General features: G+C 51.1%; 1 protein-coding gene across 1 annotated transcript in view; it reads right to left on the bottom strand.

Moving 5' to 3' along the window:
• Positions 1 to 27932, bottom strand: part of CAPN2 (calpain 2) — a 62040-nt gene that overhangs the window by 23550 nt on the left and 10558 nt on the right. Inside the window, exons 3-6 of the mRNA XM_060127501.1 lie at positions 8930 to 9048; positions 8284 to 8417; positions 7016 to 7184; positions 5741 to 5824 (exon numbers count right to left, since the gene is read on the bottom strand). Of these exons, the coding sequence (XP_059983484.1) occupies positions 5741 to 5824; positions 7016 to 7184; positions 8284 to 8417; positions 8930 to 9048 (506 nt within the window). The remainder of the gene's footprint in view (positions 1 to 5740; positions 5825 to 7015; positions 7185 to 8283; positions 8418 to 8929; positions 9049 to 27932) is intronic.

Genomic DNA, 27932 nt, shown 5'->3' with positions numbered 1-27932 from the left:
TCTGTAGATTGCTTTGGGTAGTAGAGTCATTTTCACAATGTTGATTCTTCCAATATGAGAACATGGTATATCTCTCCATCTATTTGTATCATCTTTAATTTCTTTCATCAGTGTCTTATAATTTTCTGCATACAGGTCTTTTGTCTCCATAGGTAGGCTTATTCCTAGATATTTTATTCTTTTTGTTGCAATGGTAAATGGGAGTGTTTTGTTGATTTCACTTTCAGATTTTTCATCCTTAGTGTATAGAAATGCAAGAGATTTCTGTGCATTAATTTTGAATTCTGCTACTTTACCAAATTCATTGATTAGCTCTAGTAGTTTTCTGGTAGCATCTTTAGGATTCTCTATGTATAGTATCATGTCATCTGCAAATAGTGACAGCTTTACTTCTTCTTTTCCAATTTGTATTATTTTATTTCCTTTTCTTCTCTGATTGCTGTGGCTAAAACTTCCAAAACTATGTTGAATAAGAGTGGTGAGAGTGGGCAACCTTGTCTTGTTCCTGATCTTAGTGGAAATGCTTTCAGTTTTTCACCATTGAGGACGATGTTGGCTGTGGGTTTGTCATATATGGCCTTTATTATGTTGAGGAAAGTTCCCTCTATGCCTACTTTCTGGAGGGTTTTTATCATAAATGGGTGTTGAATTTTGTCAAAAGCTTTCTCTGCATCTATTGAGATGATCATATGTTTTTTCTCCTTCAATTTGTTAATATGGTGTATCACATTGATTGATTTGCGTATATTGAAGAACCCTTGCATTCCTGGAATAAACCCCACTTGATCATGGGGTATGATCCGTTTAATGTGCTGTTGGATTCCGTTTGCTAGTATTTTGTTGAGGATTTTTGCATCTATGTTCATCAGTGATATTGGCCTGTAGTTTTCTTTCTTTGTGACATCCTTGTCTGGTTTCGGTATCAGGGTGATGGTGGCCTCGTAGAATGAGTTGGGGAGTGTTCCTCCCCCTGCTATATTTTGGATGAGTTTGAGAAGGATAGGTGATAGCTCTTCTATAAATGTTTGATAGAATTCGCCTGTGAAGCCATCTGGTCCTGGGCTTTTGTTTGTTGGAAGATTTTTAATCACAGTTTCAATTTCAGTGCTTGTGATTGGTCTGTTCATATTTTCTATTTCTTCCTGGTTCAGTCTTGGCAGGTTGTGCCTTTCTAAGAACTTGTCCATTTCTTCCAGGTTGTCCATTTTATTGGCATAGAGTTGCTTGTAGTAATCTCTCATGATCTTTTGTATTTCTGCAGTGTCAGTTGTTACTTCTCCTTTTTCATTTCTAATTCTATTGATTTGAGTCTTCTCCCTTTTTTTCTTGATGAGTCTGGCTAATGGTTTATCAATTTTGTTTATCTTCTCAAAGAACCCGCTTTTAGTTTTATTGATCTTTGCTATCGTTTCCTTCATTTCTTTTTCATTTATTTCTGATGTGATCTTTATGATTTCTTTCCTTCTGCTAACTTTGGGTTTTTTTTGTTCTTCTTTCTCTAATTGCTTTAGGTGCAAGGTTAGGTTGTTTATTCGAGATGTTTCCTGTTTCTTAAGTAGGATTGTATTGCTATAAACTTCCCTCTTAGAACTGCTTTTGCTGCATCCCATAGATTTTGAGTCGTCGTGTCTCCATTGTTATTTGTTTCTTGGTATTTTTTGATTTCCTCTTTGATTTCTTCCGTGATCACTTCGTTATTAAGTAGTGTATTGTTTAGCCTCCATGTGTTTGTATTTTTTACAGATCTTTTCCTGTAATTGATATCTAGTCTCATAGCGTTGTGGTCGGAAAAGATACTTGATACAATTTCAGTTTTCTTAAATTTACCAAGGCTTGATTTGTGACCCAAGATATGATCTATCCTGGAGAATATTCCATGAGCACTTGAGAAAAATGTGTATTCTGTTGTTTTTGGATGGAATGTCCTATAAATATCAATTAAGTCCATCTTGTTTAATGTATCATTTAAAGCTTGTGTTTCCTTATTTATTTTCATTTTGGATGATCTGTCCATTGGTGAAAGTGGGGTGTTAAAGTCCCCTACTATGATTGTGTTACTGTCGATTTCCCCTTTTATGGCTGTTAGTATTTGCCTTATGTATTGAGGTGCTCCTATGTTGGGTGCATAAATATTTACAATTGTTATATCTTCTTCTTGGATCGATCCCTTGATCATTATGTAGTGTCCTTCTTTGTCTCTTCTAATAGCCTGTATTTTAAAGTCTATTTTGTCTGATACGAGAATTGCTACTCCAGCTTTCTTTTGGTTTCCATTTGCATGAAATACCTTTTTCCATCCCTTCAGTCTGTATGTGTCTCTAGGTCTGAAGTGGGTCTCTTCTAGACAGCAAATATATGCGTCTTGTTTTTGTATCCATTCAGCCAATCTGTGTCTTTTGGTGGGAGCATTCAGTCCATTTACATTTAAGGTAATTATCGATATGTATGTTCCTATTCCCATTTTCTTAATTGTTTTGGGTTCGTTATTGTAGGTCTTTTCCTTCTCTTGTGTTTCTTGCCTAGAGAAGTTCCTTTAGCAGTTGTTGTAGAGCTGGTTTGGTGGTGCTGAACTCTCTCGGCTTTTGCTTGTCTGTAAAGGTTTTAATTTCTCCATCAAATCTGAATGAGATCCTTGCTGGGTAGAGTAATCTTGGTTGCAGGTTTTTCTCCTTCATCACTTTCAATATGTCCTGCCACTCCCTTCTGGCTTGTGGAGTTTCTGCTGAAAGATCAGCTGTTAACCATATGGGGATTCCCTTGTGTGTTATTTGTTGTTTTTCCCTTGCTGCTTTTAATGTTTTCTTTGTATTTAATTTTTGACAGTTTGATTTTTATGTGTCTTGGCGTATTTCTCCTTGGATTTATCCTGTATGGGACTCTCTGTGCTTCCTGGACTTGATTAACTATTTCCTTTCCCATATTAGGGAAGTTTTCAACTATAATCTCTTCAAATATTTTCTCAGTCCCTTTCTTTTTCTCTTCTTCTTCTGGAACCCCAATAATTCGAATGTTGGTGCGTTTAATGTTGTCCCAGAGGTCTCTGAGACTGTCCTCAGTTCTTTTCATTCTTTTTTCTTTATTCTGCTCTGTAGTAGTTATTTCCACTATTTTATCTTCCAGGTAACTTATCCGTTCTTCTGCCTTCTGCTATTGATCCCATCTAGAGTATTTTTCATTTCATTTATTGTGTTGTTCATCACTGTTTGTTTCATCTTTAGTTCTTCTAGGTCCTTGTTAACTGTTTCTTGCATTTTGTCTATTCTATTTCCAAGATTTTTGATCATCTTTACTATCATTATTCTGAATTCTTTTTCAGGTAGACTGCCTATTTCCTCTTCATTTGTTAGGTGTGGTGGGTTTTTACCTTGCTCCTTCATCTGCTGTGTGTTTTTCTGTCTTTTCATTTTGCTTATCTTACTGTGTTTGGGGTCTCCTTTTTGCAGGCTGAAGGTTCGTAGTTACTGTTGTTTTTGGTGTCTGTCCCCAGTGGCTAAGGTTGGTTCAGTGGGTTGTGTAGCCTTCCTGGTGGAGGGTACTAGTGCCTGTGTTCTGGTGGATGAGGCTGGATCTTGTCTTTCTGGTGGGCAGGTCCACGTCTGGTGGTGTGTTTTGGGGTGTCTGTAGACTTATTATGATTTTGGGCAGCCTCTCTGCTAATGGGTGGGGTTGTGTTCCTGTCTTGCTAGTTGTTTGGCATAGGATGTTCCGCACTGTAGCTTGCTGGTCGTTGAGTGAGCTGGGTGCTAGCGTTGAGATGGAGATCTCTGGGAGATTTTCGCCGTTTGATATTATGTGCAGCTGGGAGGCCTCTTGTGGACCAGTGTCCTGAAGTTGGCTCTCCCACCTCAGAGGCACAGCACTAACTCCTGGCTGCAGCACCAAGAGCCTTTCATCCACATGGCTCAGAAGAAAAGGGAGAAAAAGTAGAAAGAAAGAATTAGTAGAAGTAGAAAGAAAGAAAGGAGGGAGGGAGGGAGCAAGAAAGGAAGGAGGGAAGGAAGGAAAAAAAGAAGACAAAGTAAAATAAAATAAAGATAAAATATAATGAAGTTATTAAAATAAAGAAATAATTATTAAGAGGAAAAAAAACAAAACAAAAAAACGGATGGATAGAACCCGGAACAAATGGTGGAAGCAAAGCTATACAGACAAAATCTCACACAGAAGCATACACATACACACTCAGAAAAAGAGGAAAAGAGGAAAAAGTCATAAATCTTGCTCTCAAAGTCCACCTCCTTAATTTGGGATGATTCGTTGTCTATTCAGGTATTCCACAGATGCAGGGTACATCAAGTTGATTGTGGAGCTTTAATCCGCTGCTTCTGTGGCTGCTGGGAGAGATTTCCCTTTCTTTTCTTTGTTCTCACAGCTCCCAGGGGCTCAGCTTTGGATTTGGACCCGCCTGTGCCTGTAGGTCGCCGGAGAGCGTCTGTTCTTTGCTCAGACAGGACGGGGTTAAAGGAGCCGCTGATTCGGAGGCTCTGGCTCACTCAGGCCGGGGGGAGGGAGGGGCACGGAGTGCAGGGCGAGCCTGCAGCGGCAGAGGCCAGCATGACGTTGCACCAGCCTGAGGCGCGCCGTGCGTTCTCCCGGGAAGTTGTCCCTGGATCCCGGGACCCTGACAGTGGCGGGCTGCTCAGGCTCCCAGAAGGGGTTGTGGATAGTGACCTGTGTTCGCACACAGGCTTCTTGGTGGGGGCAGCAGCGGCCTTAGCGTCTCATGCCCGTCTCTGGGGTCCGTGCTGTTAGTAGCCGCGGCTCGCGCTCGTCTCTGGAGCTCCTTTAAGCAGCGCTCTTAATCCCCTCTCCTCGCGCACCAGGAAACAAAGAGGGAAGAAAAAGTCTCTTGTCTCTTCGGCAGGTCCAGACTTTTCCCCGGACTCCCTCCCGGCTAGCCGTGGCACACTAACGCCCTGTAGGCTGTGTTCACACCGCCAACCCCAGTCCTCTCCCTGCACTCCGACTGAAGCCCGAGCCTCAGCTCCCAGCCCCGCCCGCCCCGGCGGGCAAGCAGACAAGCCTCTCGGCTGGTGAGTGCCGGTCAGCACCAATCCTCTGTGCAGGAATCTCCCCGCTTTGCCCTCCTTACCCCTGCTGCTGTGCTCTCCTCCGCGGCTCCGAAGCTTCCCCCTCCGCCACCCGCAGTCTCTGCCCACGAAGGGGCTTCCTAGTGTGTGGACACTTTTCCTCCTTCACAGCTCCCTCCCGCTTGTGCAGGACCTGTCCCTATCCTTTTGTCTCTGTTTATTCTTTTTTCTTTTGCCCTACCCAGGTACGTGGGGGGGGTTTCTTGCCTTTGGGGAGGTCTGAGGTCTTCTGCCAGTGTTCATTAGGTGTTCTGTAGGAGTTGTTCCACGTGTAGATGTATTTCTGGTGTATCTGTGGGGAGGAAGGTGATCTCCGCGTCTTACTCTTCCGCCATCTTCCCGGAAGTCTCATGAAAGCACTTTGAAGAGGACGGAACACTACACAGATGCAGTGTTGTTGTATTATCTTACCTGGTCCAGAAGAGCGAGACAATTGTGGAACTCAGTGGCACAGAGGGCCTGGACCGACCTGTGGCCAGCAGAGGGCAGCACGTGGCCGGCAGGGGCTGGAGAGGGCCGGCCCATCCCCTTGGCCCTGAATTGCAGCGAGAACTGGGGAACACGGGCCCCACCCTCAGCAAGCAGCAAAAATGGCTTTTGCCATCGGGCGAACAAGACAAAGACCCCCGAAAATGCCTGCCAGGCGTTACCTCCTCGGCGCCAGTGACCGAGTACGCGTGCCCTTTCACCAGCTTCTGGAAGGTGATGGCCTCCGAGTCTGCAGCACTGGTGATCTGGAAATGTCGGAGAATCAGTCCCAGGCCGGCTGCCTCCCTCCCTCCCTCCCTCCCTCCCTCCCTCCCTCCGTTGCTCAGGGCTCAGCAGCGCCTTGGCCCGGGTGGAGGGCTCTCGCTCCCGCCTGGAGGCCCACCTACTACTTCTTTGAGGCGCTGCCCGGCTATTCACAACCAGAGAAGAGGCCGAGGGCAGCCCTCTGGGAGAGCGGCGCTTGCACTCGTGTGTGCCCGGCGCGGTCACAAATTCCCGCAGGAAAGGGCACACCGTGGAGGGGACTCAGGACACACACCTGGACGGCATCGGCGGCCCAGGTGCGCTGAGTCCCCTGAAACTGCGAGGGCTGCCCCACCCACTGCAGGGTTTACACTAGGACAGCCGTTCGTTTCTGCCTGACTTCAGAATTGGCTTCTGTTCTACTAGAACTTCCCCAGTCATTCCTTCCCCATCTGTTCTGATGGAGGTTGTTCTTTTTGTCTGGGTCAATGAGAAGGGCTGTGTCGGAGTAGAAAGGGTCTCTGCCATGCAAACATGGTTTGCAGAGAAAGTCTGAGAATCCCTGCCTAGAGTCAGACAGAGACTTGGGCCCCCAGAGCCACACTTCTTACCCCTGTCCCCACAGGGACCAGAGCTAGGACAGGGCTCCGGTGCCGGGCACAGGCAAAGCCTGGAGGCTCCTTGGGGACAGGGGTTGTGCCCACCTCCCTTCCTCTGGTGACGTTCACCAGCAAGGGTGGCACGTGGGAATGGTTCCTTCCTGTGCCTTCTGAAGTCTTGCCACGGGCCCCTTAACCCTGCAGCAGTGGAGGGAAGGCTGCTGGGCTCCCTGCGGTCATAGGCCCCACAGGTGGGGCAGAAGGTGTCTAGAATGGTCCTGCCTTGGGCCCAGCAGAGGGCAGGGGACTCTCAGGGAAGCTGTGGTCCGGGGTGGTGAGTCCAAGGAGGCTGAGGGTTGTAAGCAGGTGGGAGAAGGAAAGGCTGGAGTCACCATCGCCCCAGCGGCTGTACCCCAGCCAGCCGGGTGGTTGCCTAGCCGCCCCTGGGCTCCGGGTGAGGTGCACTATGGTGGACAAAGGATGCGCCAACCGTGTGGGGAATGAGGGCAGTGGGTCTCTTTGGTCACTGTTGGCGGAGGCTCCCTTCAGCTAGAGCAGATGGGGGTGCGGCCAGGGAGGGAGGCCTGGACTTACATCGATAGAGCAGCCAAGGAGAGAGCCTTTCTGCAGAGCTTTCTGGATGATCCTGAACAGGTTGGGAGGGGCCTTCCTTAACTCATACCACTCGGCGATGCCTCCGGTGAAGTCCTCGAAGCCCTCAGTGGTGGCACCCCCGGAGAGTGCTTCGTAACACCCATTGATCCTGCAGGAGGGGACAGATGCCACTGCCACCTGGTGCGGACACTTCTGCTTCTCAGAGTGCCCCTCCCCCCACGCCTCTTTTGTTGGATGCTGCAGGGACCCCCTGCTCGGTCGTTCCTTGGTTTGTCTCCACCTCCGGGTGCCCACGAGGGCCAGTGACTGTCGCCAAAGCTACCACTGCCTGGTACTTGGTGAAGGTTTTGGAAAAATCTCACAGAACCTTAAGAGTTAGGAAGGACTTCGGTGTTTATCTGGCCCAACCTCCTGTATTGATTCTTTCTACATCCTGGCAGGAAAGGGGAGGTCTGCTAAATTGGCTGTTTGGCATTTATAGCTTAAAAGAAAACAGTTCAGTAATGAAAGCAGCTTCCGTGTGCTGTGTTAGGAGGGGCTGGTCTCTCCCCATGGCGATGTTGGCGCCCTGTGGCTTCCCTAACTCTACTGTTAAAGCATAAGACTTAGTAGCATCTCAGGCCCCAGATTCTCACAGCTGGGTGTGTGACTCCTGGCCCTCCTCCCTGGCAGGGGCTGGAAGGAACAGAAATCCTCCTGATGCCTGAGAGCCGGTCATTTTCTCAGAGGGAGCCCAGATAGCAGGGCCAGGACCCGGCCACTCTGGAGGGGGGCCGACGTGGGCGTCCCGCTGAGAACAGGCAGTGCTAAGCGCTGGACAGGCTCGACTCCGGGCAGCCTGGGGGGGGCGGGGGCCCGGCTGGGGAAACCAGTTTTACTCAGCGTATTATGTACTGTGGGCAAGTCTGCATCATTTTCATACCTCTGCAGTGGATAGTTTTGCCCACGGGCAGCAACTCTTTGCTGTATTTAGCTGACAAAAATGTAACATGACCTGCCAAGGAAGCAGAGGCTCTTCTCAAGGCCAGCACGATCAGTACCATGACTCGTTCCTGTGCATTTGGTTAAAAACGGCAAGAGCTGGGTGCGTTATCTCCTAGAATTGAGAGCCCAATCTTGTCCAAAGTAGTCCTTCTGTACCAGAGGACTTCTCTTCGGGACAGCCCTCGCCTAAGTCCCGTGTTGCTTCCCAGAATGCAGGGCAGCTGGGGGCAGGCTGCGGGGGGACGGGCACGGCAGGCACTTACTTGGCGTAGGCCTTCTCCAGCAGCGCGCTCCAGAACTCACTGCCCTCTACCGAGTGCACGAAGAGCAGCTCCCCGTCCTTGGTGGGCAGCCTGTCGTCCACCACCACCTCCACCCATTCGCCGTACTGCCAGAACTGCAGGAGGGGGAGGTGGCGGCAGTGTGCGGGGGGTTGAGAGCCTCAGCCGCAGCTGGCTCCTCCCTGCCCGGCCCCTGGGCGCCGGTTCCCCAAGCCCATCGCATCCCCGAGGAGACGCTCCCCTCTAGCCCTCCTCCTGCAGGTACAGCCTCGCTGAGAAACGAGCGCAGAGGCACCTGCCCTTCCCTCCCAGGCCACACCTGCCCCTCCAGACTTATGCTTTTCAAAATGCTATTTCTCCTTTACCGGCATAAAAGGAGAACAGCAAGTGGTACCTTAACATTTTGTCTCAGACCCCAAATAGTCAACTTTCTTAAAGAAATGTGGGAATTACTTCCTGAGTGCCCTGCCCTACCGCCCTCCTCCGCATTGCTGTCCTTACAGGGTCCCAGGGCGACGACAGGCCAGGCAGCTTCCTGCTGTCTCTCAGTGTCCTTGCCTGGCCCCCAGCACCTGCTCCTAGCCCTCAGGACCTGCTCAGGAGAAGCTCGAGCCAACTCTTAAGTTACCTGGAAGTGGAAGATCCCCGCGTAGTTCTCCTGGAAGCTCTGGTCCAAGGGGACGACTCGGGCCAGGACTTCTTCATTCAAGGTGAGGGAGGCAATGGCTGCCAGTAGCCAGCAGTCACCTGTGAACACGGTGTAAGGAGCTCTCATCAGACAGGTTCAGTGCCGGGAGGATGCTAAACCTCTTGTGCCCACCTCTGGCACTTGAGGCTGTTGTTCCGGCACAGATGTTCCCCCCTGGTCCTCACACGAGGGCTATGGAGGAGGGCTGGGGTGATGCTCTGAGGGAATGCTGAGGGAGAAATGTTTTTGCTGTGATAGTTGAGATGGGAGAATTCATTCCCTGAAGAACCCAGAACCCGGTGATGGCTGGACTGTATCCTCACAGCCAGCTCTGGGCCTGGGCCACCGAAGGTGCATGGCAGCGATCATGTGTGGAGTGAGGACTCCAACTCAGCAGCAGAGGCTTCTGACAACACAGGGTTTAAAAGTGGGCGAGTTTGAGGGAGAGGAAGAAGACACCGGCAGGCAGCCCCATGGACGCAAATGCAAGAGCCAGAATCTGAGGAGGCACCCTGGGCTATCTCCCTGAGGACGGGCGAGGAACACCTCTGGGCGGGTGTGTGGGTACCACACGTGGGAGTCAAAGATGGGGACAGTCAGATGGTCAGCTGTCTGGCAGCCTGGCCTCCCCTTAGCCTCAGTGCCCTCCTCTGCGACACGTTGAGTAACTGGGAGGTGTGACGAGAGCACGTGTGTAAAGCACACACCCATTTCAGGGGGTCAGAAGCAAGCTGGTGGCGGGGAGGGGTCATGTTTGCCACGAGATAAAAGGCCCGACTGATGGGGGCGTTCTGGGACGAAGATGAGGAAGTTTACTCCATTCTTTTTTTTTTTTTTTTTTTTTGGTACGTGGCCTCTCACTGCTGTGGCCTCTCCCGTTGCGGAGCACAGGCTCCGGACACGCAGGCTCAGCGGCCATGGCTCACGGGCCCAGCCGCTCCGCGGCACGTGGGATCTTCCTGGACCGGGACACCAACCCGTGTCCCCTGCATCGGCAGGCGGACTCTCAACCACTGCACCAGCAGGGAAGCCCAGTTTACTCCATTCTTAAGGAATGTGCACTTTCCTACAATTTCCCATGACAAGAATAGGAAATAGCCTCAGATGAGTTTGATTTCCATGGCTGGGTTTATTTTTATTAATTGGCAGGTCTATTAAAAGTGTTACTGAAGGACTTCCCTAGTGGCACAGTGGTTAAGAATCCGCCTGCCAATGCAGGGGACACAGGTTTGAGCCCCGGTCTGGGAAGATCCCACATGCCGCGGAGCAACTAAACCCATGCGCCACAACTACCAAGCCTGTGCTCTGAAGCCTGCGAGCCACAACTACTGAGCCTGTGAGCCACAACTACTGGAGCCCATGCTCCGCAACAAGAGAAGCCACTGCAATGAGAAGCCCACACACCGCAACGAAGAGTAGCCCCCTCTCGCCGCAACTAGAGAAAGCCCATGTGCAGCAACGAAGACCCAACGCAGCCAAAAATAAATAAATAAAAATAAGTTAAAAAATATTTTTTTAAATGTCAACTCTTTTTAAAGAGTGTTACTGAAATTCACCGCAATCTTTGAATTCTGTGGACTAGTTGGTGTCCTGAGAGTTGCTGAACCGACTGACCTGCTAACACTTAGCAATGACGGGGGAACAGCTCTGAGGCCTCTAGGTGCTCAAGCCGGCCCTGTGGGAAGTGGAAGCACACCTCTCCCTAACCAGCCAGTCAGTAGCCAAAGGAAGTTAAATCCCTTTGCTCCTCAGGTTGGGCGGCCGCTGTGGGTTCACCGCAGTTTTCCACTCAGCGGCCATCTCCTCCCTCCTGGCACCACCAGTGACCCTCCGGGAAGCAAGTCTCCCTGCCTGAGAGGTTTGGGTAGCGCTGGCCTTGCCCCCAGTTCCAGAGGTGGATCTTCAGCAAGCTGGGCTGCATGTTCTCTGGCTTCAGTGGTTCACTTGGGGAAGGTTCTGCCATCCAGCCAGAGCCAGGGAGGTGTGAGGAGACCACTCCTGGGGCTTCAGAGAGAGTGGACAGGTGCCCTCTTCTACTGCACTGGCTCTACAATGAGGGGCGGCCTACTGCTGAAGCCATCTTGCAGCCAACTCAGAGGGAGAGGGGCTGAGAGCTGGAGAGAGAGAAACCATGTCCTGGTGTCATCACTTGAGTCCCTGTATCAAGCTGTACCTGAAGCCACACCTGCCTTGGACTTCTCAGTTCCAAGAACTGGTCAAGTCCCTATTTCCTGACCCATTAGCCAGGGCTACCAGTTCCTGCCTCCTGACTGCTAGGGGAGCTTGGGCAATAGCCATGACTGATGAGGCCTCCCTATGTGCCAGCCACTGTTCTAGGAGCTGCAGGTTCATCATTTCATTTATTTCTCACAACAGCTCTATGAGGATGGTGCTATGACCATCTCCATGCTAAAAGCTGAGAATGACAAGGCTTAGGAGGTTAAGTGCACTGCCAACAGTAAAACACTGCAAGGAAGAGTTTAAAAGGTGTGGCGTTCGTCAGATCTCAGAGACAACCTTTTGGGTCAACTAGATCTTTATATAAACCAAACTAGAGACACACTCTTTGACACAGTGAGAATAGGAGCTTGCAGAGAAACTTGGCAGTGAGGGTTTTAAGCACTGGCCCTGCGGAAGGAGCCCCCAGTTGGTGAGGATGGAAATCTATGTAGAGGAGCTCTTCCCGGCTTGATTCCCTACGCTGCCTTGTAGGAACCAGACTGTCATTGAAACAGACGACATTCAGGCCTTTTCTGAGCACCCACCCCCCTCTCACTTAGACCTTATCATACTGTCTGCCCTGGAGGATGACTACACCAAGTGGCAGCTGCTCTTCGAGTCATGAGATCCTCCTTTTCAATCTATTCCCCTTCCTCCAACTTCAGATCTTCTCCTGACTTTAGTCCTTCTTTGAGAACCTGGAGATGACTGTGATTCTTATTTTCCTTGAGGTTATTTAAGATTTTCTAGGAATCCTGGAAAATGACTTGGGTCTGTCAATACATGGAGGCAGACAGGCGTGTGGATAAAGTGGGCCCAAGTGTAGGAACTTCAGCGACATTTGTCCTGAAACCAGTTATTCCCATGGTTCCTGTAGCTCTTCTGTCAAATCCTCGGAAGAGCTGCCCACTCTGTCTGACTCTGGGAGGGCCATTCTAACGCCCTCCTGGTTCTCTTTCCCTTGGTACCAAGAGTCGATGCCTTTACCTTGTGCGTGCGTGTAGGCATCACACGAGTGTGTGTCTGCAGGACCTGTTGGTTGCTTTTTAGCGTTGGAGGTCACGGCTGACTGTGCTATTTGTGGGACAGTGACTGAATTCAGGTAGTGATGCCTTTTCCTTTTTTTTTCTTTTTCTTTTTGTGGGTCATACATCTAGGTCAGTGCCGACCGTACATGTGTCTCAGATTACCGCTCACCACCAGACCTGGACGTTCTTGCGACATCCCAGAAATCAGTGGCCACGTTTCAAGGCTCCCTGTTTTTTTCCTTCATGTCCCAGAAGTATTTTTCCTGGTCATCCTGAGAGGAGCAAGGCCTCATCTCCCCCTACCCTTCAGAGAGGATTGCTTTCTTCATCCCTTCCTATTCCAATCTAACATGTTTCCTCTGAAAGGATTCATAATCCTAGAATGTCTCCTAGACCACAAAACTGTACCTTTTAGAGATTAAGTTATAAAAAAAAAAAAGGGAATTCCCTGGTGGTCCAGTGGTTAGGACTCTGCGCTTTCACTGCTGGGGCCCAGGTTCAATCCCTGGTCAGAGAATTAAGATCCCTCGAGCTGTACAGTGTGGCCAAACGAAAAAAAAAGAGAGAGAGATTAAGTTACTTTCTTGAGGTCACAGGTCCTGGAAAGGGGGACCTGTGCAGGGACAGGAATCTAGACTCTTAACTTCTGGTCTGTGCTCCTTCCGCCAGAAGGAATGAAAGAAATAACAAGTAGTTAACATTGTGTATAATACTCTGCAATTTACAAAGAACATGGTCCACATCTTATTTGATCCTTACAGAAATCTTATGATTATCCTAATTATTATCACCTTTTTTGGACGAAGCTCAGGAGTCTGTGTTCTACACAGTTAGCAGGTCTTAACATGTAAATCCTCTGAATACAAATCCTGGGTTTTGTTTAAAAACCATACCTTGCTGAAGATTTCCTATGGTTAAGAGTATCTGATTCTTCTAACTAGGGAAAGACCCCACTTCTAACTAGGAAAATCCAACTGCAATTCAAATTTAAAACTAAGGGGTAACAAGTTGGCAGCTTCCTGAAATCCTATATTGTATCTTAATACCCCAATATCCTTGGCTCAGAAATATTAAAACATATCACCCGGGCTTCCCTGGTGGCGCAGTGGTTGGGAGTCCGCCTGCCGATACAGGGGACGCGGCTTCGTGCCCCAGTCCGGGAGGATCCCACATGCCGCGAAGCGGCTGGGCCCGTGAGCCATGGCCGCTGGGCCTGTGCGTCCGGAGCCTGTGCTCCGCAGCGGGAGGGGCCGCGGCAGTGAGAGGCCTGCGTACCGCAAAAAAGGAAAAAACAAAACAAAAACAAAACAAAAAACAAACAAACAAACGTATCACCCATTCAAGGCAGTGCAATTCCTTACAGCAACAGGAGGATGGCCTGTCACTGCACAGCCAAGACCCTGGCACTAAGATCACAGCACAAGCAAGAAGAAACAAGAGTTAGATGCATTTTACAGTCAAAGGTTCAAAGTTTTTTTATCAGGTCTCCAAATTCTGGAGTTGAGGGAGACTTAGAGCCACTCAGAAGAACATCTTGATTTCTAATAAGGTGAAAGCATTTGAAATCCTATTGTATTATTCTGATTTCTTAACTTTCTCCCTCACCCCACGCAGCAAAATATTTTTAACTAAGTTGGGAAGCTCCCTTATGTAGAGCCCATTTTTAAAGTTTATTTAATATCTGCTCATATAAGCTTTCTCAGTTACAAGATCTGAAGACAACGGTTATCGCAGTTTACACTCACGGAGACTTGACTTACTGTGTGCCAGGCCCTGTGCTAAAATGCTTTACATGCGTTGCAAACAACAACAACAAAATATTGCCTCTCATTCCAGGAAACAACAATGTTGCTGCCATCAAGCCATCAGCCATGGCAGCCACCCAAACAGTGCACCCTGAGGGGATTCAGGACGGAGAAAAACTGGTCCTAGATAGTTAAGACGCATATGATATCTAGGGAATAATTTCAATGAGTCCAGACTCCTGGATCCTCCCATACATAGAAGAACACTAAAGTCATTAACTTGAGATGTCTGTTTTTTTGTGATTAGCAGTAATCTTTTGATGTCCACTACGTGATTTTTTTCAGTAAAAACTCCTATATACCTTGCTCCTCCCTTACCTCTTTGGAACAGTCCCTCAGAGCTACCAGGGAGGCTGTCTCCCAGGCTACAGTCCCCAGATAGGTCCCCGAATAAAACGTAACTCGCAACTTTTAGGTTGTGCGTTTTTTTCAGTCGGAAGTATCATGAAGTTATCTCATTTCCTCGCCACAAAACAATCTGGGGTAGATGGGTACTATTACCCCCCTCTGTAAGGAGATTGGGTGGCTCACCCCAAGATCCCAGCTAATGAGCGGCTGTCAGACGTGCCTGAGCAAAGCACATGCTTTTAATGTATAATCTGAAGTCTCCTTTACAAGTAGGTGTCAGTTTCTAATTCACCCAGTTCACAAAACATGGTCTTGGGGGCTTTTGTCCTTGAGAGGTGACTCCACTATGTTTCAGTGTTTGGCTGCAGTGTTTTCTCTCTAGCTTCCTGCTCGCTCCGCCTGGATGGCCATGTCCGCCTGAGGGTTTTCTCCCCACGTGGAAACCTGTTCTACACCCTCATTAGCTGTAGCCTCACACAGTGCCACTCCTCCGGGCTGAGGGTTCTCCCTACCAAGGTCAGCATCTACTCTCCCTAAAATGATTTATGAAAACCCGTCTCCTCCGGGTAATCCCATGGTGATCTGCTTCTGTAGAGGTGACCTGGTTGGAGAAGTCACTGGAGTCTCCTCCTGGCACAGCCTGTTTGGGTCAGTCACATCCTGGTCTGGATAAAAACCAGGCCAGCTGGTACGGGCCGGGCAAGGCAACCCGTTGACCTCCGAGGCTCCAGACCACTTGTGGCGCAAAATGGTTTGAGAGGGTGCCTGCCAGTGACCAAGGCTTCTCCTGGAATGTTGCCACGTGGTTGGGGCTTGAAAAAGAAAGATCCGGTGTGTAGTTTTCTACGGGTGTCTAAATTATATATCTATAAGAGACTCTGCACTTCAGCAAATATTTCTTCCTCGTGCTCGCTTGTTTGTCTGTTTGGCTCTGCTCTCCAGTCACACAAGAAGATATTTTGGCAGGGGTGAGGGTAGCCGCCCAGACCGCTCAGGGGATGTGTCACTGAACAGTGCACCACGAAACTCCTGCCTTCCCTTCCTGGTGGGTTTTCCAGTTGTTACATGATTTTAGCCTTCCTGCCCAGGTACAAAGTCCTTTTAGAAGGAGCAGAAGGAGGTGATAACCTTCTGATCTTTCTTTTTTTTTTTGCGGTACACAGGCCTCTCACTGTTGCGACCCCTCCCGTTGCGGAGCACAGGCTCCGGACGTGCAGGCTCAGCGGCCATGGCTCACGGGCCCAGCCGCTCCGCGGCATGTGGGACCTTCCCAGACCGGGGCACGAACCCCTGTCCCCTGCATCAGCAGGCGGACTCTCAACCACTGCGCCACCAGGGAAGCCCCTTCTGATCTTTATTTACTCCATTTATCTCAGAGCAGAAACAACTGTCTTGGGGGCCTGAGTGCCGGACTGTGTGAGCTGGAGGTGAGGATGGGTACCTTCCGGTTGCCTCCCCACGTCCAGCCTACACCCTTTTCCATCCTGCCCTCTGCCCCAGAGCTGACCTCAGTGGATGAAACTGTGGGCTCCCGGGGCCTCTGGCTGCTGGGAGGGTTTGGCCAGCAGGGAGCCCTAAAGACCAGAGGGAGGGAGGAAAGTGAGATTAGTGTATTTCTTCCCTGGCTCCTTCTTTGTGAGCTCGGCTCGAGCTACGTCCCTTGGCTGCAGGCACTGTTCCTTCAAGGTGGCATCTGTACACGACCCAGTTCTAGAATCCTGACAACTGCCTCCGACTCACATCAGGGCTCTCTTCTGGGAGGGATGGTTATGCTTCCTCATTTGATTACAGAGGCTTCCAGCCACGCCGTTTATATCCAACAGTGTTCAAGACTTCTCTGGCTACTGTGGTCTGTCCTCCACTGGCTGTTCACCCTTATAGCTAAGTCCATCCTGGAGTTAGTTAGTCATCCTTCCAGGACACCATCCTGCCTGGAGAGGCGTAGACAGTCATTTACTCCATTCAAAAGGCGGCCCGCATTCTTGGCTAGAAAGATTCATCATAAAATTGGCGCTTCCTCTTAAGTCAGTCTATAAATTGAATGCAATCCCAATAAAAATAGCAAGAGGATTTTTTAAAAATTGGAACTTAGCTGATCCTAAAATTTACAAGGAAAAAGTAAACATAAAGGCTAGCCAGAAAAAAATCTAAAGGGAGCGGAGTCTAGCTCTATTAGCTATTAAAACACATATAGAGCTAACATATTTAAAATAGGACAGAACTTGTGCAAGAGTATCCAGAGATACATAAATGGCACAAAATAGAAAGTCCAGAAATAGTTCCAAACATAGGAATTTAGTAAAGATAAATTATTCACAACTGGAACTGGAACAACTGAGTAGCCATCTAGAAAAAAATCAAGTTATAGCTCATCTTGTCATGGGGATAAATTCTAAATGGAATAAGATTTACATGAACATAACATTATATATCTTAACAATGTACTTTATATTATTTATATGTTATATATAAATCTAGCCATTTGTATTATTTACATATTTATTGTTTATGTATTTATATGATATATTTTAATATGTTCACATTATAAATATATTTATAAATCTATATACCCTAGAAGAGACAATGGGAGAATTCTATTATAATCTTAGAGTGGTGATAGGCTATCAAATTGTAACCTAGAAGCCATAAAAATTTTAAATGATAAACTTTACATTAAAGTAAAGAAAATTTGCATGGTAAAAAAAAATCACAATAAGGTCAAACTAAAAATTAATAAGGAAAAATATCTGTTATTCAGCTCCCAGACCACAAGTGATATATAAATCTTCCTAGTATTTAAAAGGGAAAAAATGAAAGTTCAATAGAAAAATGGGCAAAGATATAAACAGAGTTAATGGAAAAAGGAAAAATTAATGTCTCTTACACATAGTAAAAGGCATTTATCCTCATCATCATAAAAGAAACATAAAGTAAAACTATACTAAGATACCATTTTTCACCTTTCGGATTGCAAAGGTCAAAGCATGATCATTTGGAGAGGCTCTGGGGGAATGTACACGCTCAATGCTGACAAAGGCAATTTGAGGATATCGTCAATATACTCCAGCAATTCCACATGTAGTAATCTTCCTACAGACATACTCACGTGTGAAAATAATGCATGTGTAAGGTTATTTATTGCAGCATTGGTTGCAACAGAAAAGACTAAAGGTAAATGTTCATCCACAGAGAACAGGTGAAACAAACTATGCTCCCTCTATGACAACATTCTGTGCAGCCCTGAAAAGAAACGAAGATGGTTTCTGTTGATACGGAATAATCTCCAAGATGTGTTAAGTGAAACAAAGCAAGGTACAGAACAACAACAACAAAAAGAGGGAAAAAGAAAAACTGGGCGAACATAGTATTGGCTCCCATTCTGTAATTCATATCTTCACAAACTGAAGTTATTTTTGGATGATTTATTACACAGAACATGTGTCCTATGTGCTTAAATCGTAGTTTTATTACCAGAAACTCTAGTTTATTGCCTTCAATAGATAACTGGTTATGTCAGTATTTGCAGCAAAAAAAAAAAAAGTAGCTTAATATCAGGTCTTCTAAATGAAAATGATTATTTTTTGGTAAAGTCTTCCATAATAATTGGTCTCTAGTCAGTAAGAACAAACAACCAATCAAGTCACTTATTCCTGTGTCCCCTAAAGTGTGTTGTGTAGAAACTAGTTCCTTGGGGTTAACAGATGCTCCTTGAGAAATGGGTTCTGTGGTCAAGTAAGTTTGGGAAATGCAAAGCTAACTAGGTCAAGTGTGGAGACATCTCAGAGCCTTTCAATAATTACACACTGTGACCTTCCCAGGGGTAAGGGGAGTGGGGTATAATATGAATGTTACCCAAATTTATTTGACCCTGGAACCCTTGCTGTTGACATCTCACACAGGCAGGGACCATGGAGCTCACTGGAGATGCTGGCTTACCTTGTGAGGGCACAGGAGCCGCTGGCTCACCCTGGGAGGTGCTCCAGGAGCTGGGCTGCTCAGAACCAGATCTTCCCTGGGGGCCCAGTGAGCGGCTGTCAGGCATCAACACTAGCTGCAGGGCCCACCTCTAGTGGCTGAGGTCCTTCTGACAGCACCCATGTGCTTTTTCCTCTCTCCAGGTTTTGACATCCTCTTCTTTCTGGATTGTCTATACTTTATTTATTAATTTAAATTAATTTAATTTATTTTTGGCTAAAGGCTTTGGGTCTTCGCTGCTGCGCGTGGGCTTTCTCTAGTTGCGGTGAGCGGGGGCTACTCTTCGTTGCAGTGTGCGGGCTTCTCATTGCGGTGGCTTCTCTTGTTGCGGAGCATGGGCTCTAGGCGCGCGGGCTTCAGTAGTTGTGGCTCGCGGGCTCTAGAGCACAGGCTCAGTAGTTGTAGCATGCAGGCTTCAGTAGTTGTGGCTCGCGGGCTCTAGAGTACAGGCTCAGTATTTGTGGCGCATGGGCTCTAGAGCTCAGGCTCAGTAGTTGTGGCACGCAGGCTTCAGTAGTTGTGGCTCACGGGCTCTAGAGTACAGGCTCAGTATTTGTGGCTCATGGGCTCTAGAGCTCAGGCTCAGTAGTTGTGGCACACAGGCTTAGCTGCTCCGCAGCATGTGGGATCTTCCCGGACCAGGGCTTGAACCCATGTCCCCTGCATTGGCAGGCGGATTCTTAAACCACTGTGCCACCAGGGAAGTCCTGTCTATAGAACTGATTATTTTTCTTTGTAATATATGGTTTCATTGTATGCCTTTTCTTGGGGGGGTGTTTAGGCCAAAACAATTTCTGAGGAATGAGGCGAGGCGTATCTAAACACTTAACATCTTCTGACTCACCACCTGTCATCTGCCTTTCTCATTCTGGGAGCCTGATACCTGCCTCGGTCTGTCCAGAGCCCTGCACACAAGCAGAGACAAGTGTCAGAGCTGGGTCACTAGAGGTCCTTGACCACCCTGGCTCCCTGCGACATTTCCTTTCAGCAGGTGGCTGCTGGCCCCGTCCATCACTGAGGCAGCACACAGGGCCCTGCCCAGAGGTTCCTGAACCACCCTGAAGGCCTGCCAGCAGGCTCGACATGCTGACTGCTCCCACATCTGGGCTCCCCCGACAGCTAAGCTTCTGCCCCTCCTTTCTGTCCTGGGAGACACTCGGCCAGTACAGGCCTGTGAGGCTGGGGACCTTCTGCCCTGCTGCCTATCCTAGAAGCCCACCTGGGTGCCCCTCCCTACAGGAGCCCGCAGCCCCCTTCCTCTGCACATCTGCACCACGTGCAGACGAAACTCCCCGGACAGAACAGTCCTCACCCTGCACTGAGGTGGGACCTCAAACGCAAGTACCGAGGGAAAGGGACCCGTGCATTTACATGCCCTAACATGAAAATGACCGAGAGCAGCTTAGTGGGGAAAAGGGAGAGGTAGGGTTCTGGGAGTCTGGAGCCGGGGTAGGGGTGGAGCAAATAAAAAGCACGAGAGAAAGGAAACCAGCCGAGGCCGGGGCGGGGGCGGTCCAGGACCTCATGCCAGACCTGCCCCTTGAACTTGGACTTGGGTGGGCGCAGAGGTTCCCTGCCCTCCCCAGTGGGGACTTCTGGATCCCTATAAAAGGCGTATCCCGCTGGAGGCTGTGTTCCTGCCCGTTCCCTTAAAGAACTGCCCTTCTCATCTTGCTTCGCACCCATTCTCTCACCTTTCCATGCACCTTGCTGCCTCCTGGCACCAGGAGGCCCCTGCACCAACTCCACGCTCTCTGGGTTCCTCAGAGGCTGGCTCTCGGCCGCCCTGTCAGTCCCCTTTGGCCGAGTTTGTCCTTCCAGCCCAGGCCCTAGGGATCACCCTTCCTGCACAACCCCCTCTACGAGTCCAGTCCACGTTGTCCTGGGGCTCTTGCTGCCAGCACTGAGCTAGAGGGAGGTCCACAAGCCCGCTGCAGGGTGCCTGCCCACCGGGAGCGCTGGCCCGCTGGATGAGAACCTGGGTGCCGTCAGCCTGGGTGCCGACGGGTCCCAAGGAAGGCTGCAGCTGGGCTGATGTGCTGACCCACCACGGAGGTGAGAGGGGGAGGTGCGCCTTGCCTGGCCTTCCCGGATCCCAGGCACAGGGCAGGGGCTGCACAGGCACCCACAGCCCCGCGGGGCCTCCAGGTGACCCCCCAACCAGAAAGGAAAGATCCCCTGAATAGAGCTAGGAGGACTGACCCGGATTTGAATCCTGACCCCGCCGCTTAAGATTGTGTAATCTTGGACACATTTCTTAATTTCTCTGAGCCCATGTTCTCTCAGCTGTGGAAGGGGGATAATACACACATATCCTCAAAGGGCTGTTAGGATCAGATGAAAAAGGGAAACTGGGGGTCCTGGATGGGCTTCAGAGATCTGGAACCCGAAAACACTGTGTGCACCTTTTGTATGTATGCAAATATATGCATTTTCTAGGGGGGAGTCAGGTTTCCTTCCCCCTCACACCCCCAAAATTAAGAAACAACAGAGCCAGAACATGGAGTTCAAATTCTGGCTCTGACTCAGGGCAAACTACTCTCTTTGTGCTCATTTCCTCATACATACAATGGGTTTCATGATAGGAAATGGCCTCACAGAGTTGAGAATTAAATGGGAGAAAAAAAGTCAAGCATTTAGAACACTGTCTCTGAGGGTTTGCTCTTTTTATCTTCTAAGTTTATAAGGGAGAAAACTGAGGCCCAGAAGAGGTGAAGTCTCGAGTGAGGATGAGTTACGCCCTGTTTCGGAAAGGGTGACAGCTGGGGGTGCGGGTAGGTGGGAAGGAGGAGGGAGTGAGACCGGGGAGGACTGTGACCTGCTGAGTGCTTTGGGGCCTGTCTCACCATCTTGAGCCCCTGCCGAATCTTCAGAAGCAAGCAGGGGGTGGGGGGGACGGTAAATAAAGGTAAAGGATGTGCACTGATGAGGATGTAGACATGAAAGCATTTACTCAAAACCCAAGAACGGCCCCTGCAGTGATGGAGCCCCTCACCTTCACCCCTGCCCGTGCCTCACCCGGGACTGTGGCCTTTGCCCCCTACGCCCACCCCCACCCCAGCGCAAGACCAGGGGCCCCGATACCCGCCCCCTGGGCTGAGGATGGCTTCGCGGACTCTGCTCTGTCCCCTCACAGGAGACAAGGCAAGAGGCTCCTTTAACAAGCAAACTGCCTACCCCGTCTCTGCAGTCTGATACTCACTTTCTCTCCCCGCATGCCTTTCCTGTGGGTTTTCACACAAAATTTTACTGTATTTTGTGCCTACGGCGGAAGAGTGTTCATGCATTGATTCTGAATTTATTCACTTGTTCAATGCCTATGTAGTGTCGTTCTCTCTGGCCCACCCTTGGGCACCTGCTGAGATCACTTAAGCCACTTTTCTCAAGGGACCTCAGGGAACCCCCCTCGTAGTTCAGACCTCCCCCTCCCCTTCTGATTTGCTTGGGAAAAGGAGGCTTGAGTAGGATCTTGGTTTGTTCGTTAAGCACAGCTGCCTCACCCTCCTGGACTCAGGCACCCAGGCTACCTGGATAAAAGTTTAACTGTCCCCGGCTGGGCTGCCCTTGTCCGGCTCCTCTGCAGCCTCGCTGTGACCGTGACCATGTACACACAGGCTTCCCTCTACTGCACACACTCAGCACGCCCAGATCCCCACCCTCTGAGCACACAGCACCCACGGGCAGACCTCATGAATAGCTCCTTTAAGCTCCGGAGCCCTCTTCTAAAAAGATAAATTCATGCAGAGTCACGTCGATGAATTTCCAGAGCTGTGCTCCCCGGGCCTCTGTGTCCAGTCCCGAGGGTCAGCGCTGAGCACAGGCCGAGGACACCTGGGGCCCACTGTAGTGGGGAGGGGTGGAATGGGGCTGGAATGGTGATGAGGATTACACTGGTGGCTGCTGGAAGTTTTCCCCAGAGGGGAGCGTGATGTTTGTTGTGTGTGTTCCGCTCCTTTCCCTCCCACCATCACTGTCTTTCCTCCACCCACCGGGAAGCGGAGCAGAGGACCCAGGAGATGCTGGCTGCCGGCCCACCTGTCCCGCTGCAGCTCCATCACTCTAGGGCATGGTGCCTGCTGACAGTCCCAGGAGGAGGCAAGCTCTGTGAGGGCAGGGACGCGGCCAACGCGGAGCACGTGCTCCATGAAGCAACACAGGCTGAGGAAGCTCTTCATCTCGGAGGAGAAAGAATGGACAGAACAAGAAGCCCAGGGCCAGCCTTGCAGGGCTCTGCACCCCTCGCTGCTGCTTCCCGTGGCTCCTGGGGCACACCAGCCGCCCCGAGAGCCTCTGAGCACCTGACTGGCCTACGTGCTTCCTCTGCCTCCCACCTGGTCTCAGATGTCCCTCCTGAGCCAGGTCTAGAGAAGGATGCTTCTCACACTTGGGCTCACCAGCTGGCGTGGGGAACAATGTGGAAACACCATCAGAGAAGACGGGGGTGAGCCCCAGGACTCAAGTCCAAACGGGTCACACGGGCTGTAGGGCCATGGGGTTCGAAGAGGGGAGCTTGGACTGGTCCTGAGAGCAAGGTGGAGGTGGGGTGGGAAGCGCTTGCAGAGAGAGAGGTCAAGTGCAGGCTCCCGAAGGTATGGGGGGTGGCGTGGCACCGTCCAGGAGGGTGGGGAGCAGGGCAGAGGGGGTGCGAGGACCCCGGGGGTCTAGGGAGGGCAGAGTCTGGAGATGGGTTACACTTCCGCAGCGTCTGAACTGACCCCGAGGGAATTTAAACGAAGGTTCCCTTTCACCCTTTCTTCTTCTGCACAGACCTTCCAGGCACAAGAAAATACCACTTGCACTTTCCAGAATGGGCTTCTTCCTGCTGGGGAAGCACACACTTTGCTCTGCTTCCTCTGTCCCACACCTTCCCTCCGCCTCTCTCCTTAGTCGTCCTTGGGGACTGTCCCATCCCTTGCCATTCCCCTCCTGTGTCCTCACACTGCATCCCAGCTGACCCCTACTATAGCATGAACAGAACTTATATTTAATTTGTCCGTTTAACCGTTTCCCCCACTGGCCGTCACTTCCCTGATGACAGGGCCTCTGGCAGTAACGTCAGAATGGACCGGTGACAGGCAGGTACCCAGAGCAGGAATCCAGGTGAGAACTAGGGCCCACCTGGAGTAATGGGGGCTTGGTAGGTGGAGAGGCTGGGAGAGGCGTGACGAGGGATTAAGGACCCAGAACAGGGAGGACCAGATGGATGTGGGAGAAGGAGCTGGAGACAAGACGAGTCTGGTGCAGAGAAAGGGCCGCGGTGTTTTTTGTCTTCTGCCTAAAGTCGCAGCCCACTGCTCTTTCGGTCACAGGCACCCAATGGCCGAGTGGAAGCAGAAAGGGCCTCGGGGCCCGGCAGGGTGTCTCAGGAAAGCTCGGCACCACCAGCCCAGCCCGCTGAGTGCCCCTCCGCCCTGCGTACTGGGAAGTCCCAGAGAACAGAGGACTCACCTGCCCCAACCACGATGGGCTAGTGTCCGAGCAGCCTTGGGTCACCACTGGTGACCATTATTCAAAGGGGAGGAACTGTGGCATCTTCCCAAAACGGCAGCCACGATATTTCCGGTTTCACCTGTTCTTCTAGGACCTTGCCCTTCCCCACCGGGGGTGGAATCTGCATCCCTCCCCTTGAACCTGGTGGGGCCTCTGTCTGTCTCAGTGAATAGATATGGCAGAAGTGATGCTCTGTGACTTCTGAGGCTCTCTCTCTGTAACTTCCGTGTAAGAAGTGGAGCTCCCTTAAAGCCTCCATGGAAGAGACCACACAGGATGCAGGAAGACCCCAGAGATTCAGCTGACGAGCCTCCAGCCCAGGCACCAAACACATGAGTGGGGGGCCTTCGGGTGACCTGAGCCCGTCCCCATCTGACTGCAACCCCACGAGGGACCCTGAGAGAGTCCCCCCTGCTAAGCTCAGCTATCTATCCTTCAGGACCACAGGAGAGAATGAGAAAATGATTGCTGTTGTTTCAAGCCTTTGATGGTGGGGCAGATTGCCACGCAGTAGATACAGGTGCAAGGAGACCAGGACCTTCCTGAAATCTGTGCCTGGCCAGGGGCAGTAAGAGGCCCCTGCCAGCTGACAGAGTCTGCCCCTGGGGGGGGGGGACATGCCTGCCCAGACACCCAATCACTCTGCAGTCCCCGGGGCACCCCAGGACCTGAGATGCACCGCACATGCCTGCTCCGGGAAGCTGATGAGACAGACGGCCCGCCAAGGGGAGAGTCCCGAGACGTAGAGAGGGCCGATCTCCTTTGCTGCAGCAGCTCCTCTCCATGGGGTCAAACATCCCAGCCATGCCGCCCTGACTGCAGCTCCATGTTTCCTCCTTCCCCAGGAGGACGCTTACTCCCAACTGTGGCTGGCTTAGGGGAGGTGATTCTGGACGTGCGTGGGGCTGGTCTTCACCAGCTGCCAGAACAGGCATCACACCCTGGGTGCCCAATGACTGCCCTCCGCCTGCCCCGTGGTACTTACTGTGTCCATAGCCTCCTTCTCTCCCCGGATCTACCACAGGTTGCCCCCCAGGACCGTTTTTGCTCCCCTTACCCCCAAGGGATTTTTGGCTCTGTGTGGAGACATCTTGGGTTGTCATGCTTGGGGAGGGCTGCCAGTGCATCTAATGGGCAGAGGCTGGGAACGCTGCCATGCGTGCCGCAGCCCTCGGGACACCCCCATGATGGAGAATGAGCCGGCCGCAACCACCAGCAGGGCCGAGGTCGGGGAAACCCTTCTCCCTCTCAAGTCCTGCTTGTCCTGTGTTTCATCCCTGCAGGGCTCTGTGCCTTTGCTTTTCCATGGTGACAGCTAGATAAATGATAAAGGGACCAAGATACTGAGGCTACTTCTCGAGACACTGGTATTTAGCAGTCTCCAGCAGACCGAGACCCTGCTGGCAGAATAACTGTCTCCTGGCCCAGGCAGCCTGGGGCGTCTCAGCTTTGGAAGGAAGTCCTTGGGAGCCAACAGGCACTCCCCCAGCCCCGGGGCTGCTGGTGCTCCCCAGAGGAAGTGCACACCCTGCCAGTGCCCGGCCCTGCACCATGGCGGCCGATGAGTCCCACGGGGCCATCCCTTCCGTGACTGCTTCACTGTCTGGAGCAGCCCAGAAAAGGGCACCCCCAAAGCGGAATGACCCCCTACACACAATCACGTCTCATTATATCGGCACTGTCGGGGGGAGGTGGAGGTGCTCCGTTCTGCTCACATCCCAGCCCTGGTAAACACAGGGCTTCAGCCGCCTTCCGTGAGCTGCAAGCGCGACTGCAGCCAGAACAAATGATCCGAACCACATGTGTGCCCTCTCCCTCCCTTCCCCCTGCCGCTCCTGAGGAGCGGGGCCCTGAAAGGGAGAAGGAGAAGGGAGGATGCAGGCGGACGAGGAAGCCGAGGCCTCAGGGTCACACTGTCGCACACCGAACTTGCATGGACGAACCAGACTCTCGGAAGGGAGGCCCTGCCCCGTGCCGCCCTCGGCTGCCCTGGACCGGGAGGACACAGCCTCCCGGTTGTAGGTGTCGACTCTGCCCCCCAGCTCCCCGCGACCGTGGACGCTGCGGTCACTACCAGATGGCAGAGTTACCAGCCAGCTCACCGTAGCCCTGTGTCTTCCTGCCATCCACATCCACAACCTCGCCTTCCTCCCCAACCCCTCCGTGCCCAGAGGCCCCAGCAGGCAAGGAGGTGGAGCCAACCCCATCTGAGATTCCTACTCCTCAGAATTGCTTCCTCACCTCCCGGAGGAACCAGAGGGTGAGGATCTACTTTCCTGGTTTCCTGGGGGCCTTCACAGTGTTGAACGAAAGGTAAAGTCTCAGTGCAGCTGGGGCAGCAAAACACAGGGGAGAGATCACGTCGGGGATTGCGGTAAGAGTGAACGTTAGAGGTTTTCTCACTCTGGTCCTGATCCCCAGAGAGAGAGAAACCATCAGTCATACAGCCTTAAGGTTCTCCGCCTCACGGGAAAAGGAAAGGACAGACATGTCACCTTGTTCCCATTTCACAGGTGGGTAAGTAGAGGCTTGAGACTGAAAATAGTAGGCACGCTACAGGCAAAGCGAGTGCTGGGAGAGGAGAGAGCCCAAGTGTGGTGGCAGTGAGGAGCCTCCTGGCCTTTTGGGAAACATCAGGGAGCAATGGCCATTGCACGAGCCCTGAAAGTTGGAGCAGGAGACTTCACCGAGTCTCTTGAACTTTTCTCCAAACATCAGCGCCTTGGTCACCTCCTAGTGCCAAGTGCTAGAGACGGACCCCATTGGTTGTTCAAGACACAGCAGGGCATGCTCCATCTCCCCTCCCCAGCCTCATTTCCGTACTCCCCTCAAGCCACACTCTCCCCAAAGGTAACTTGCAATTTGCAGTGATTAAACCCTTCTAAGTGTCAGCCTCTGGCACTCTGAGCTTTCCATGCATTATTTAATTTCATCCTCACAGCCCTCTGAGGTAGATACTACTATCATCCCCATGTTATGGATGAGGAAACTGAGGCTTAACGAGGACGGTGATTTACCCCATGTGATAGAGCCAGGAAGTGGCAGAACCACGAGGCCAGCCTCTAACTGACGGACACCCAAGTCCTCACTCTGGACCTTGCCATTTACAGATGCTTACTGATGTACGTGGCTTGCTTGTCTCTGTGTGGAGACCATCCCACTCCGGAAAGTCAAGGATGGGAGGCCGGATCCCAGCGCTGCAGTGGCCATAACGCACACGTGGCTTTTCATGTCCAAACTGAAGAAAATTAAAAATTCAGTCCCTTGGTTGCATTAGTCACACTTCAAATGCTCCACATGTGGCTTGCAGCTACCATATTGATAGTGTAGAACGTTCGCATCACGGCTCAAAGTGCTGGTGGACAGTGCTGGTCTAGAGCCTGCCCCACTGCACACAGGCCACCCAACGTCGGCCCAGCCAGAGCAGACTGCCCTCCTCCTGGGGCTTCCTCGCCCCACAGTTGCTGCCCAGGGCCCCACTAGACCTCACAGAACACACGGCCCTTATTTCTGAAATCCCCTGGATGGGGGCCTCTCTGTGGCTCATCCTGTGGGGGATGATCTGAGCAAGGGTCTCAGGCCCTGGGGTGGAGATGTTACTGCTCAACAAACACGATCTGCAGCCTGGTGCCGGCGGGGGGTGGTGGAGAGTGGGGACTGCCAGTGGAAGTCACAGAACATCAGAAGTAGTGAGACCTTATGGAACTAGGATCCAATCCCCTCAACTCAGAAACGGAGCAGAGTCCACACGGGGATGCGGCCTGGCTCCTGGCTCAGGCAGCACCCGAACAAGCGTCCGAACAAGCACAAAGTCACACTCTGACCCACAGGCCCACGGGGAGCCAAGGAACCGTGTAAACTCTTTGCAAGTTTCCTCTGGCTTCGGAGGAACATGCACATGACAATGGGAGGGGGGATTCTTTGGGGAGGATTCCCACTGCCTCTCCTCCCTGGGGAGAGGAGGTCAGGGACAGCCAAGGAGAGATGTGCCCAACTTTAGGCCTGGGATGAGGCAGGAACCCCGCTGTGTGATTGCCAAGGCTGGGGCAGCCAGGGCTGGACGGGGCCGCCGGGAGA

This window comes from Lagenorhynchus albirostris, chromosome 2 (assembly GCF_949774975.1).
Source record: "Lagenorhynchus albirostris chromosome 2, mLagAlb1.1, whole genome shotgun sequence".
In the NCBI taxonomy this organism is placed as follows: domain Eukaryota; kingdom Metazoa; phylum Chordata; class Mammalia; order Artiodactyla; family Delphinidae; genus Lagenorhynchus; species Lagenorhynchus albirostris.
The sequence above is the reverse complement of the archived record's forward strand: the minus strand, read 5'-3'. Positions and strand labels throughout refer to the sequence as shown.